Raw genomic sequence first — 14,115 nt, 5'->3', positions numbered from 1 at the left:
TTTTCTGCTCAAGGCCAGCTCTTTTCAGCTTTCACCCTCAAGTCTGGCTATTAAAGAACACTTAGAAAAAGGAACACTGGTGCCTTCTTGCTCAGTACGGGATCCGACTGGAATGCATTCCTTCTATCAAATCTGCAAAAGTTAGTAATCAATTTCATTTTTGTTTGTGTTTGGTTTTTTAAACCTTCTTTAATGTTCTCGTTTTGTTTAGCAAATCGAGTTTGTAAACAGGAATTTCCCAATGCAGGAGCAAATCTGATAAAACGCTGTCACTGCGCAACCTGATCTGAAGGGTTGATTTTGAATTGATTGGTTTTAGTGGTTTTGAGACACTTGCTCTGCAACTATATTAACAGTAAGAAAGCTTTTTCCTCGTCAAATGGCCTGGTTGCTGTGTCATGTTGCCCAATATTAAGTAGAGCCATTCCAGCTCATTTGTATGTCGTAAGTCCTGTCTGACAGGAGATATTGAGTCTTCTGTAGAAGAAGTGTTTATGTTTTGCACCATCAGATATTCCAAGAGAAGTCAGAGTAGCAGGTACCTAGAGGGATGTTATGACTTCGAAGTTACCATATGACTCCGAACAAAGTGAGGACAGTGGGATTCTGAGATCTAAAAGTTTCTTGTATTGCAGCAAGTATGGTTATATCAAATTATATTCTATACTTCATAATTTGATGATAATTCCTTCAAGAGAAGGTATAAATTTATAATTTAAATACCTGCCTGTGCCTTCTATCCCTGGTCTGCCATCATCAAAACAAAGTCATTCTGACAATCTAAATTCAATCTTTCCTGTGGAATGATTACAGGGAAATTTATCTAGTGGTACCCACCAGTGGATCAGTATTAACATTTACATTTGCATTTGAAGCTAATTTTCAAAGTATTTCTCTTAATTTGCTAGGAAGATACCTGTCAGGTTAGCAATTAAACTGTAATTTGGTCACTGAGTTGTTTACACGGATTAATAGATCTCTCTCTTACGCATATGCTCCTGGGTTTGAAATAATAGCTATACTGCGTGGTAGCATGACCCCACTTGAGTTTCACACACACATGCACAAAATCAAATTCCATCACATTTTAATGCAAATTTTACCTTTGCAAATGATGGCCTGAAAAGAATGAGTTTCCATGGTAACCTTAGGGAACACATAACCTGTTTATCATAACTTCTCCATGAAGCAAGACAGGGGGTGGGGAACATGCTTTGATGTCAGCTGTATTTTTCTGTAGACGGTGTTCTGCTGTAGAGAATTTACCAAAATGCTCCTGTACTGTCCTAAATAAACTTTTTTGCCTTTCTCAGAAACAGAAGCAGTCATATAGAATATAGAATAACACAGGAAGGCCCTGCAGTAGGCAGTATTCAAAACCATTGACTGACCTTTCAGATCCTGTCCATAGTTTGATAACTAGGTCAATGTTTTGAAAGACCGATCACAAATTAATACCTAAACCAGATCACTCCCATCACTTTCTCTCTCCTCGCTTTCCTTCCATGCTTTGCATTTGGCCCTCGGGTATCCGTGCTGCCTTTCAAGGGCACTTTAAGTTTTTCATTTTCTCGTTCTTCCACTTCGCTGTTGAAAGTACTGTTTGAAAAATGCCTTGAAATATCTCCTGCATTGTGGAGCTACCCCAGAAAAGAATATATTGATTATATTTCACATGCAGTGCTGACTTTCAGAGGGGAGGTGGTGGCTTCTGGAGCTGCCAGTAGCCAGGAGTGAGTTTGATGGCCGTGAGCATCTGCAAGGTTGTGTTTTCCCTGCACAGTAACTCCTGGCTAAAGGAAAGAATGTCTGCAACACTTTTTTAAGGTCATTAGGAGTAAGGAACAGATGTTGAGGTTTTTCAGAATGCTGCTTTGAAGTGCCATTTAGGAGTCAACTGACAAGACTGACCCTATAGGCAGCGATTTTGGGGACTGGAACACAGAGGAACCATTGCCCACAATTGCCCATCTGGTATCCATCTGGTACCAGCAAACAACAGACAGTACCAAATCGCAGAGAAACTGTACCAACTGCTAAATTGGTATCGGCAAGCAAAGAAGGTCGCCACCCAGCAGCGATTTCAAGCAGGAGAAACAATATCTGTAACATTTACAGGCTGGTGTCTGTAGATCCAGAGGAACCTGATGCCACAGCATATGGAAAGCAATTCCTCTCTCTAAGCCTGTTTATGCTGATGTTGTTTGCTCAGTATTAATCCAGGTTTGGGATATTATTTTAATTTTTTTTTGCTACCCATATTGAATTTGCAGTGAGGAGAGTTTTTGTCACGATGCCATTGAGAGAGTGCCTGTCTTTAGTGGCATCTGCGTTTAACAGGATTAAGGTGGATTTAATACCCTGCGCTACAGACTAACCATTCAAATTCTAGGAGCAGTGTTCCAGAGAGGTGTCAAATCACAGTGGAAGGAGTTGCCCTTAACTTTTAACTCCGTGACAATTTACTCTTTGCTGTTTTTCTTTGATGTGAAGTATTCTTGGGGAGATCTGTGGCAGGGGGCTGTTTCCCAATTTTATTGCCTTCTTCCCTTCTTCCCTTTGTTCATTTTCTCCCTTCTTCCTCCTTTTCTTCTCTTGAAGCAGTGTGCCGGTTTGTATAGTAGCTAAGTGTTCAGAATGTAATAATACAACAGTGAGAGATTTACTGCCTCTAGGCGCTACCCCTTCTACTCTGAGGACCTCCAGCAAGGCATGATTTTATAGACAATGAAAGGCTCGCTCTCCCCCGTGAAGCCGCCTGCCCGCAGGAAGCTTTTCACTGTCTATTTCCACTACTTGCTCTGCAATTTAGTTCCATGCCCTGCTATTTCCCCCTTCCCTCCCTCTTTCCTTCCCTGACATACACATGCATATACCCCCTGCATACACATTCAGCACCAACACCAGATGTGGGGAGATAAAGCAAAATAGCGTTATCTCAATCTGTGTGTTAAAAAGCTCAAAAATACCCCAAACAGTTTTGTTTTGCCATTCTCATCATAAATGGAAATATTGATCTGTCTCCTGTTTGCTTTCCAGGTACTGACACTGTCATTTCATTTTCCTTAAAAAGAACACAGGCTCATAGCTGGGCTGCAAAGCGTGGCCATTACACCCTGGCACTGGTGCCAAGAACTCTGCTGACTTAGCTAGAGAAAGATGCTGAAAGCCCCTGACTTTGAGAGAAAATTCAATTCAATTTACTTCATACAGTGTCTCTCATGAAGTATTTCAAAATGCCTTATATCAGGAGATAACATAATGAGAAAATGCTTTAGAGAACTGGGTATTCAGATAGCAAGACAAAATGATACACAACAATGAACTGGAGCAAAAGAAAAGACGACTGTCATTTAAAAGCAGTAATCATCTGGATAAGTAGTCTTGTAAACTAATTACAGTGAGAAGAGAAGCAAAGAATGCAAGATGGGGAGGAACAAGAAGCAGCCAAGTTTCAAACAGGCTAAGGCAGAGGACTGGTTTCATGGGGGAAGGAATTGTGCGCAGAATTGTAGAACAACTATAGGAGATGCGCTTTAGAAATGTATTCACACGTATGTATTATATATGCCGTATGTTGCATAAAAAGTGTATCTCAGCAACAAGTTGTTCTTCTCTCTAGTGGCTGGGAGGAGATTAATTACGTTGGCCTGGTTCAGTGGAAGAGCAATTGAAATGCCCCCTTGCAGCTGGAGAGAATGGATGCTGATGGGTGCTGGGGTTTTTTTGGTTTGCTGCTTTTAAGTTTTGCTGTCAGCTCAAGTGCCTCTGTTTGCCTCTATGCTGAGAATAGGTTTGCACGTGAGGGTGTCGCAAATCTGGTCCTCGTTAAAGACAATTAAGAGGTAGAATTAACCAAAACATATTACACGACTAATGGAAAAAGAAGCCACCCACCGAGACGGACACAGGCCAGGAAATGATCTCATTTTGCATGGTCACAAGAAACCGTAGTCCTCCAGCACCGGGGATCGGGGGATCGCGGAGCTGGGCTTCAGAAAGCAGAATATCATCTCTGTGGGGCTGTGCAAAAACACTTTGCAGTTTTGGCTTCACCTCCGTCTTTGCTGTTTTCTCTCTACTTAGTGTTGCAAGATACAGCAAATGCTGAGAGCTTGTTTTCTACTAAGCTAAAGCAATTGCCATGTTTTTAAACTGTTATGGGAACAGCCTGTTTCCCTTTTAAAGTTCCCATCTGTGTTTGTATTTCCCTCAGTCTATTGCCTTTATAGAGAATTTTCCGCTCTCTCTAAATCTAAACCATTAGTTTCACCTCCTTGAACAAGAGGTAGGGCATTACGGAGTGGGAAAAGTAAATCCTGAGATAATCAGCCCTGCTTAATTCCAGCATGGAGCGCTGCTGTCATCGCTGTTCTGGTCTTCATTGCATGGGGAGAAGGGACAATGACTGTAGGCATGTACATTTATGGGTATGTGTCACGTATGTGTATAGAGACGGACAGAAAGGGAGCATTTGTTTGCCGAGCAATCCGACTGACCAAGTAGCGTTCTGATTGCACACAGCTGATTTTCTAAGTGAAAATGTTCCAAACTACTCACCGGCAAAACCAAGATCATCAGTGACTCTGGAGTGTGCGCTGATGTTTCTTACGGGGAAGAGATGGTTTGATTACTATCTCTTTTTTCCTTTAGACAAGGATGTTTTTCTCACCCAAGGGAAATGCATTCTAGCAGCATGAACATAACTATTAATCAACACTTAAGCAATAATCAGTGGATGAAAAATGATGACCAGAAACTGAAAATGTCCTTGCATAGCTACTTCGGCACTTTTCCTTTGAGATCATGCCCTTGCATTTTAACGTGAACAATTCTTATAAAATTAGTGCTGATATATTCCAAAAGGTGGTGATTTAAAAAGCCAGCACTTATTTTTCACTTAAAAAAAACACTATCAGTGAACGATGCGTTAAGGTCCGCATAAGTAATGTCATAAAGCTGCCTCAATAGTGTCTGAGATAGATCCTCAATTGATGTGAATCAGTAATATCTTACGGGGTTACTTCAGAGATGGAGATGCCGAGATCATCATCACTAGAATGCTGTGTTGAAATGCGTGAAGACGTGTTCAGTATGCAGAGATAGGAATGTTTTTCCTGCATATTTTCACCCAAAAAGGAGATACAGCCTCTGAGAGATGCAGGTGTATGTCAGCTTTGGGAATGCCTCCAAGAGGAATCAAATGCTATTGAAAATAAAACAAACCACCCTCATCAGTATTTAGTGTGCTTTCCTGAATCAGGGCCAAGCTACATGGTGGCACCCAGCAGAAACCGGGGCTGTGAGACTCCGAGGAGTGCAGCCAGACCTTTCTTTAGCTCTTCAAGATGTTTTTTGACAAACTTAGTCACAGTTCTAATAGCATCGAGTGTTCTGTGGAATAATCTCGGAACCAGACTGGTATGAAACGCTTAATGTGCTTAACAAAACGAAGGCTCGAAGTTCCCTGTGACCGAGCCCAGAAAACAGAACTTCAAGAGTTTACAAGATCATGACTTGGTGACTAGGCTGTGAACAGGCACCTGTCGATTCACCTTCCCAAATTATTTATCTTGTACTTTCTGTTGACAAGAAAAGGAAAAAGTTTAAATTAGTTGCCAGACCACCCAAAACAAACTTTGAAAGTATCAGACTGTGCTTTGAGAACCTCTAACAATTACACTCCCAAGTTGTCTGTAAAATGGAGTGGAAACAAAAACCTTCTGGGAAGATACAGCTTCCTTTCTTATTCCTGAAAACTGTCCTACCAGCAAGTTTGGAACAGGGCAATTGAAAATGCTTCCTACAGTGGTGAAGGTGATTTTGAGAGCTGCCACTGAACATCATCTTGGTTTGCCACTGGAACCACTTAGAAAAAGCACCACTAAGAATATCGAAAAGAAGTATTAAAGGTGCTGTCTTCTATCCAGACAATGGTAAAACAGTACCGACGGGCTCATATAACATTAGACTCCTCTTTGAAGACTGCTTCTGTCATTAAAATCAATGCAACTTAATTAAAGCAAATTATAGATAGATACATCTATAAATAAGATATTAAAGTGCGCTGCTGAATATGATAATTGCTGCATATTTAGCAATCAGCGTGTGTGTTCTGCTTTTGCCAGGAGGGATTTCTTTCAGTGGAATCAATGGAGCTTTATTAAAAACCATCCAAATTAGAGGGAGAAATGATGAGTGTTATAATAACGCAAAATAACTGTTTCAACTTTCATTGCAAAACCAGGAAAGCAAAATACATCCCTCTTTGTGTGTGTAAGGAAAACATCAGGAAAATTCTTTTGAATTGTGGACACTGGTAGAATTTTTAATTTTTACCTTTTGATACAAAACACAAAAAAGCTGGATGGAGGAAAACATGTTTTCTGTGGAAATGCTGGAGGTCTTGGAGGGCAGGATAATTAGGATATCATAGCAGTAAGGAATTAAGAAGACCCCTTCAATCAACTCCCTCCGTTTCACATGGAGCATCCAGTTCACTGCCTTATGTAGCCCACCTTTGTTTTAACCACTAAATAAAGTGTGAGTAGTAAATTGTGATCTTAAATTTTGCTTGCAGTCCCTAGAACCAGGCAGACTGTTGAAATGCAAAAAAATAATGAAGTGGGTGAATTTTGGTGCTTCACCTGTATATGAAACATTGAGACCGGGGTGGGGAACAAATCCACCATTACCTCTCTCCGTTTTTCTTCAGTTTTCACTTAATTGAAAACAAAAACCAACTGTGTCTCAGCAGAGGGGAGACCTGAAGGTTAAAGGGCAAATTCCGTTATACCACAGCTCTTTTTGGCATGCTGGATCTCAACCCATGTGATTAGAAACGCTCACAGACAAAAGAAGAGCTTTGAGAACAGAGGTCAAACCAGCATCTGAATCAAGTCCTTTAACAGATGATCACAAGACTATTGAAAAATGTACTAAGCCATGCAGTAGTTCTATGTGCCATGTTTATACACAGACTTTTGGGCAAAAAGCCAAACTGAGTGGTATTTTCAAAGCACTTGGGTGATGGCCGAGCTGCGCAGCCTTCCTGGGATGGCTCCTGTCTTTGTGCATATAAAATTCAACGGTAGCATCGCACCATTTTTTACAGGGAGAAAACCACAATGCGCAAGCTCAAGTGATTCGCCTGAGCGTACAGTCCCAGGACTCCTATCTTCATAAGCTCTTCCTGATCTCTCATAGTTTTAAGTAAGTCAGGCATGACTCCGGTGGAGCCAGCAGCGCTTTGCACCGGGTTTGCAGACGTGTAGCTACAATCACATCAGCCCTGATGAAGTTACGCTATCGCTACTTATCTAGTGAGCAACACACACTCCTCATTTTCCTTCCGATACCTGAAATGTCTGGAGGAAGCTTATTGCTCAGAAGTGGGCAAAACAAAGGGTTAAAAAGAAAAATCAAAAGGGCAAAGTAGACGTTTAGCATACAAGTGAAAAATGAATGAGCCTGACTGCAACGCCCACTGTGTATTATTCCTTTTCAAGAGTGTGAAACTTCTGACTGTGAGCAGTGGTTTTTCTATAGTGAGTTAAAAAGTTTTAAACAAATTTTTGACCCTGCAAAGACGATCGAGGTTTTTCATATGCAGCTCGAAATGAAATACCTGTAGGAGAGGAAAGGGTGCGGGAAGGCTCTCACCTTGAGCTGCCTGCGAATGCACAAGAAAAAGTTGACGCTGGCTTCACGGAGCCTAAACTTTAAAAATGATCGCTATCATTGTTATTGTTCATTCCACAATGGCAGTCCAACCCCAGAGACCTGGATCCATAGGGAAGGGGCAAGGCAGGCTTGCCTGCTCGCTCCAAGGCTTTTCACCTTTTACAAACGCTCCAGGAGGACAGCAGCCTAAGGCCAGTGAGAGGGGTGAAATGCAGTATCCCCTGGGAAAAAACATGGCCTTTTGCTCTTTTCTGCACGGTTTTCAAGGTAGTCTCAAGCTTCAGGTGGAAGTCAGTCCTTTCTCTGCTCTTAAATAATTGTTCCTCTGCAGCCCCAGAATTTTCCTGTAGCCATATCATGGACTTATTTCAGGGTACCTCTCTGCAGGTGTACTCTGCGTATGCCTTAGAATTTATTTGCAGGTATTTGAGTGCCATTAAGATATTTGTTTCCAGCTTGATCTGCATGTGCATGTTCACCTTTTTTGTTCTTTCTTTTTGTTTTCCTAGGGAAGTTTTCCTAAGGAGAACTGGCAGGTTGGAGGTATTTGCTGCTAGTATCACCATTGTGTATTAGAAAACTCTTCAAAGTAGCCTGCAGTTAGTGTATTTACCTGGGACTGGCGGGGGTTTAGTTAAAGATGCGGGGGCATCGTAGGGTTTTATCTGAAGGGACATATTTGTATTGCAGAAATCTTGTTTGCTAACCTTATTAGGTTAAAAAAAAAGTACTTGAACAACAAAAATGTTACTAGCTATGTAAAAAAAAAACCTTTCTGACACACTCTTCAGCCTCTCAAGGGCTTTATTGTCTTCTGCTGACCTGATGGTGGTTGTTTTGTTTCAGTTTATTAATTTTCCATTCTACAAAGGGCTCGGCCATACAGATACTTCACAGCGGTTAAGTTTCGTGAGTTGTTTGTTGTTGTTTTTCGATAAAGATAGCATTCCCTTTCCTCAATTTAAGCGTGCTGCTCTTTTAATTGCGCTGATGGGATGATGGCTGTTTCTGTGTTTATCTCTACCCCGTTATTTTTGCATATTCATGTTTTGCTTGTTAGTTGAGGCCGCTCTAGACTAAGAGATTATCTCTTCATAATGATGGCTGTTATTTAAGTTGTTAATTTAAACCCTAAAAATACGGGAGCGTGTTTTGGATCATTCTTTTTGTAGTTCATTACCATACATTTATGAAACATGGATTTCATCTGCCGTTGTGTTCTCTCTTTACTGATTGGGATGTTGGTCTCAAAAGCTCTTTGAGCCGCCTCCAATATGGACTCAGCACCTTCCATCAGCTTCTTATTAAGGTTATTGTTTGCATGGCTAAATATTTAGTGATTACTAAACTCTCCGCACCTGTACTGAGGGCCCACTGCATACATCCCATTTCGGGAAGGAGGAGGAGCCGGCATATTTTGATCTTGTTAATTAGTACCTTTCGCACCAATTTTTAGCTTAGTTTGTTGCAAAAGACAGCAAGGAACCCTTTGCTTTGACTCTCTCTGAAGCATAAATAACTTTGAGGAGGGAGGTGTTCCCATTTTTTGCAGTTTCTCTCTTCACCGGGGCAGCATTGTATTCATGTTGTATGAGCCATGATGCGTTTTTAAGATCAGATGGAGAAGGGAAAACAGAAGGAATGGCTGAGCCTTTAATTAGCTGCACAGAGCCTGAGCACGATGTTCCAGAGCGTCGGGGGGTTTATATATACATAAATATATGTATATATATAGGGTGTGGAGACTCAGCCTCGATGGATCCAAATTAGCAAAATTGTGTATCCACCGCCAGGGTGTTTCTATGGCAACTGTCTCTCAAATCATATATACAAACAGACCTGGCGGGGGGTATCGCCTTCTATTTGGTCTGTAGGAAACGATCGGAAAACGGGTGGTTTCAGGCTGCAAAAAGGCCTCACGATGTAAATATCTTATACATTCTGTTATCCGGGTTAAGCTTTGGGAGCGCTGCTCCATGCTGGTGCAATTCCAAATCTGTGTTTCTGCACATGGACTCGCTGCTGTGACTCGTGCAAGGTGTGAGACTGACCGCCAGGGCACTTGCACGGAGTTACCAGCAGCATCCTTGGGCTCGTAAACATCTTGCTGCTGCACCTCATTAATAGTCCATCTACTGCCATGGAGGTAGACTGCATACTACGTAGCTTTTGTGCTGAGCGAACCAAATTATACAATCATTTCTTTTCCCCTCGTTCTTCTTCATAAAACAACAGAAATCTGGAGGCTGCTCTCTCACCTGGTGAATTAAGGGGACTTATCAACCTGGTCAAATTAGCAGCATAAGAACAGCCAGAGTGGCTGTGACTCTCAGCCTGAGTGACTCTGTCTTTATAAATCCTCTCTACATGTCACTTTTTCTAGTGGAAAAAATATGAATGAACAGTGCATTTAGCCTACTGCCCTCTTTTTGAAATGTAGGGCAATTATTGTTATTTTTTGCTCATCCAAAGTACGGCACCACTAAAACGGGGGTCATTTCAAGTCAGAGGTGGTTATTTCTCGTGGCCATCAGTTCCATGAGTACTCCTCTCTGTTTTGAGTCAGATAAAGTGGAGTGAGCAAGGGGCCTGTGCTAAGTAATTTTTTCGCCTCTGAGTATCGTGGATGTTGAGCGAGTGTCAAGGTGCATAACCATACTTGTGTAGAGTAATTCCTAAGCGTGCCTAGTAGCTCCAGGGGATAATTCCTCTCTTTGCATCAGACTTGGCTTATGTAATAACTCCACAAGAAATTTTACACAAAAACGTTACGTAAAGGTAGATAAGACCAACTACACCTGAGTGCACGTTTCCCACTGTGGAAGCTTTTCCACAGTGAAAATGATGTGTTGTGGGTAAATTGCAGAACAGACAGAAATGTATTCTAACTTGTAGAATGTGAATAACACGTTAATCCTTGTTTTGTCTTTTTGTAACCGGGCATTTGCCGAAAGCTTGGTGTGATTTATTCTTTTCTTTTTAATGAATTGTTAAAAATGTTTGAAAAGGCATTAAATCTTCCTTTCTGCTATTAATCTGTGAAAGGGGAAAGGGATTTTAAATGGCCTCTTAGTATATTGCTTTATAAAACTGCTGATTCCAGCAGCACCGGAATAGGAATACATACTAATGTAGGAAACACTGAGGCAGTCAGAGCCTCCTGCATTTATGGAGGAAAAGACTAATAGCTCCATTTTAACAAGGCTCTTAACACTTTGGGCCATCAGCAGGCATTGAGTGAGTGAAATTGGGAGAGCTCCTGTGTGCTAAAAGCATTGAAGTTCGCCGTTTTGTACCCCAGTTGGAGCCTTCCTGATAGAATTGTGCTCTCCGGCCAGCGCCAGTTACCATCTTGAAAACAAACCAAGTAATGCTGGCATTTTGACCGAGTGCACTAACACTTTGCTTTGGAAGCGGCACCCGAGCATGATAAATGCACTTAACTCCCAGCTGGATACTTAGCTTTGCGGTGGCATTAGAGAAAGTTTCTGGATTTGCGTTAAGAATGAAAGCAAAGCCTGTTTATATCATGTCTTATACTCGAGCAAAACACACAAGTGGAGAAAAAGCAGCAAACTTGGTACTAAGATGCGAGCTTGGATTCAGGTAGTTATGCCATGGGAATGAGAAGGGGTGTGCTTGCTTAATTAGATCGTGTCTTCATGTTACTGAATTGCAGGAGGAAGGCCAGCCGGGGAGGGAGAGAATCCTGGCTGGCACACAGACAAGGAAAAGACTCTGAAGATTGTACCTGTTATGAACAGTTCTTTGATACAGAAGCCTTTCTTTTTAGCAGTGATATGATTCTGTATGGGATTTGGAGCTTCTTTGAGCCCCTGCCTTTCTTTTGTCGATGTTGGCATGTTGCAGCATCATCTGCTCTCCGCTTGTCCTTTGGAGAAGCATTGTTAGTGGCTGGGCTGCATAATTGATCTTCATCTCTAATTACTCTTCTCTCCACAGGTGCCTGGAAAAGTTCCAGACGGGAGCTCGTACAGTCTCCAGTTGGAGGGGATGGAGAGGCAGTACGCATCCTTACCCAGGTACGGCGACCGGCCCCCTGCACACACATCTTGTCACCTTTTGCTGCCGATTTAGTGCCATCTTTATAACTGTACTATCAATTTGGACTTCTGAATTTAAAAAAAACAAAAGTGCCCTCATTGAACATGTCAGCGAGAATCATGATCCACAGATAGAGAACCTGACATTAAGGAAACTGGCTCTGCAAGAGTTATAACAAGTTGTAGCAGGGCATAAATGACTGAGTTTATAGTGATATAATCCTAGCTGGCATTGACAGAGCACTCCATGGAAAGCTTCCACGACAGCAGCCGCAGCTACTGAAGTCCCAGTGTTGCTGCAAAGAGCGTCTGACTGGCAGTCCCGTTCCAGTAAAGCATCTCTGCGCTCCCACTGAGTGCTGTGGAAATGAGAGTGAATTCTCCAAGGGCTCTGTTTTAATTTTTAATCCTTATCAACTCAATGAAGAGTAATTCCAGTCTGAAATCAGTGGGGCGTAACAAAAAGGAAGCATTTCAGAGATTTCAGTCCTGTTTCTATGGGAGTTCTAATAACAGAGTGTAAGATTTAGCAAGCCAGAAATGGGAGTGAGAGGATGCTTGGAGAGATAGTGGGAAGCAGTGGGAAGAAAGCAAAAATAGAAGAATATTTCCACTTCCGAATTACATGGATGGGAAAGACCTTAGAGGGGTTGCCCAGTCCACTTCTTGCACCTACAAGCAAGATAATTTGTAAATCAAAGCAAAAATAGCTATTTACAAGCAAGAAGAGATTCTTTATTGTGAAGCAGTGCTGGCATTTAGGAAATCAAATAGGTTTTTTCCTTCTTTTTCTTTTTCTACTGAAATATTTACATTCAAAGGTGTCACCAGAGAGACCGATGGATAAATGTATAATACTGTGTCCAATTCCAGATGAAAATACAACGAGTATCTTGCTTTTGGAAATGAATATATAAAGGCTGTCTCACAAGACGCTGTTGGAATGTTGCAGGCATTTCTAGTGTACATGGTTTCAAAACCAAAGGACGTGTCTGTAGTTTAGTTACTGCCTTTAAATGATATTTGTGTCAGCCATCGTTCTGGAAGTTCATCCTGTGCAGGAACTGGTTTCTCGCGTTCCAGCAATGTATTTCCTGATGGACCATGGATATTCTTACTTTCCTGGGTAAACAGCCATTCTTTTTGTAATCCTCCAACACTCATGTCTCCTGTCGTGTTTTTAGCAGTGATTTTTGCAGGTTAGTTAGGTGTAGTTTAATTATGCACACTCTTCTTGAGTACTTCCTTGTGAATTACAAGAATAAATCAGTAATCATTGTCCAGTGTAACTCTCCGCAGCAATTTTCTTATTCCTGTATCGTGTCTCCTTTTGCTAGTTTTCCCTTCCAGCTACTCAAACTTATTTTTGTGGTCTTTCTAAAACAGAAATTTCCCAGTAAAGTACCTTCCATCACTCAGAATTCCTTTTATTTCCCCGGCGTTCCTTTCAGGCGCGGATGAGCAGAAGTGAGCACACGAGTGCAGGTGCAGCCGTGCCCTTGCTTTGTGCAGCAGTGTTCTCTGTACCCCTTCTATCCCGTTCCTTTTCAAACCTACTGCATCCTGTGTACTGCTCACCTCTGCACCTAGCATTTTTGTAGGGGTTTTTTTGTTGTTTTTAGTTTTGGGTTTTTTTTAAAGTAGGTCTGTCTGAACCAGATCATGAATTTCACAGCGTTCTTCCCGAAGCCACCATTTAACTTGCTGAAAAAAGACTCTCCAGCTCCTATAACAGGTTTGAGTGTGTAGCTGGCTGGGACTCACCAGTTAGGAAGCCATCCAGACGTTCAATAAGCTTTTGGAGATGGGTGTGAAGAGTGTCACATCTCTTGGTGCCTGAGAAGATGATGCTGGGCAGTGCCTGCAGTCCGGCAAGCGGCTGCTGTGTTCCGTGCCTCGGTTTTGTGAGTTTTGCAGTTTCACGTTACTGCAGTAATTAAGCCCTGGCAGTCACAAATGACTACATTGCAACAGTGAAGTCTAAATCCAGAAGAAGGGGATGCAGTCTCGTTGCCAGACGCTAATGGAAATGAGTGATTTCTTTTCTCCTCATGGCTGACTGCCCAGGAGCGTAGAGGAATCCAGGTAAAAACCACCCTTTTGCCAACCTGTTCTCAGTGGAGGATCCATGAATACTACTGTACTGGGCAGCATTATTTAAATAAAATAAATTAAAAAATATATATATATATATGGAAATACAGAGGTAGTGTTTCCTCAAAGAGCAGCTTTCTTCTCCCCAGCATTCTAGTATTAGTTCATGGTGTCCTGCCCTCGTCCCTGTCCTCACCTTGGTCAAACTACAGAGCTGCCTTTGGTGTGAATGCGGTGTTTAACTGCATGCTTAGCTCTTTAGGTCCAGTTTAAT

At 41.9% G+C, this 14,115-nt stretch overlaps 1 protein-coding gene across 5 annotated transcripts in view; it reads left to right on the top strand.

Annotated features, from left to right (window-relative positions):
* Window positions 1–14,115, top strand: part of PARD3B (par-3 family cell polarity regulator beta) — a 358,197-nt gene that overhangs the window by 316,856 nt on the left and 27,226 nt on the right. For all 5 annotated transcript variants that reach the window (XM_065069463.1, XM_065069461.1, XM_065069460.1 and 2 more), the window contains one exon: window positions 11,647–11,726. In XM_065069463.1, coding sequence (XP_064925535.1) covers window positions 11,647–11,726 — 80 coding nt within the window. The remainder of the gene's footprint in view (window positions 1–11,646; window positions 11,727–14,115) is intronic.

The sequence above is a fragment of the Columba livia genome, chromosome 7, assembly GCF_036013475.1.
Source record: "Columba livia isolate bColLiv1 breed racing homer chromosome 7, bColLiv1.pat.W.v2, whole genome shotgun sequence".
Classification (NCBI taxonomy): domain Eukaryota; kingdom Metazoa; phylum Chordata; class Aves; order Columbiformes; family Columbidae; genus Columba; species Columba livia.
Note: the sequence above shows the minus strand (reverse complement) of the source record. Positions and strands in the feature narration are given on the sequence as shown.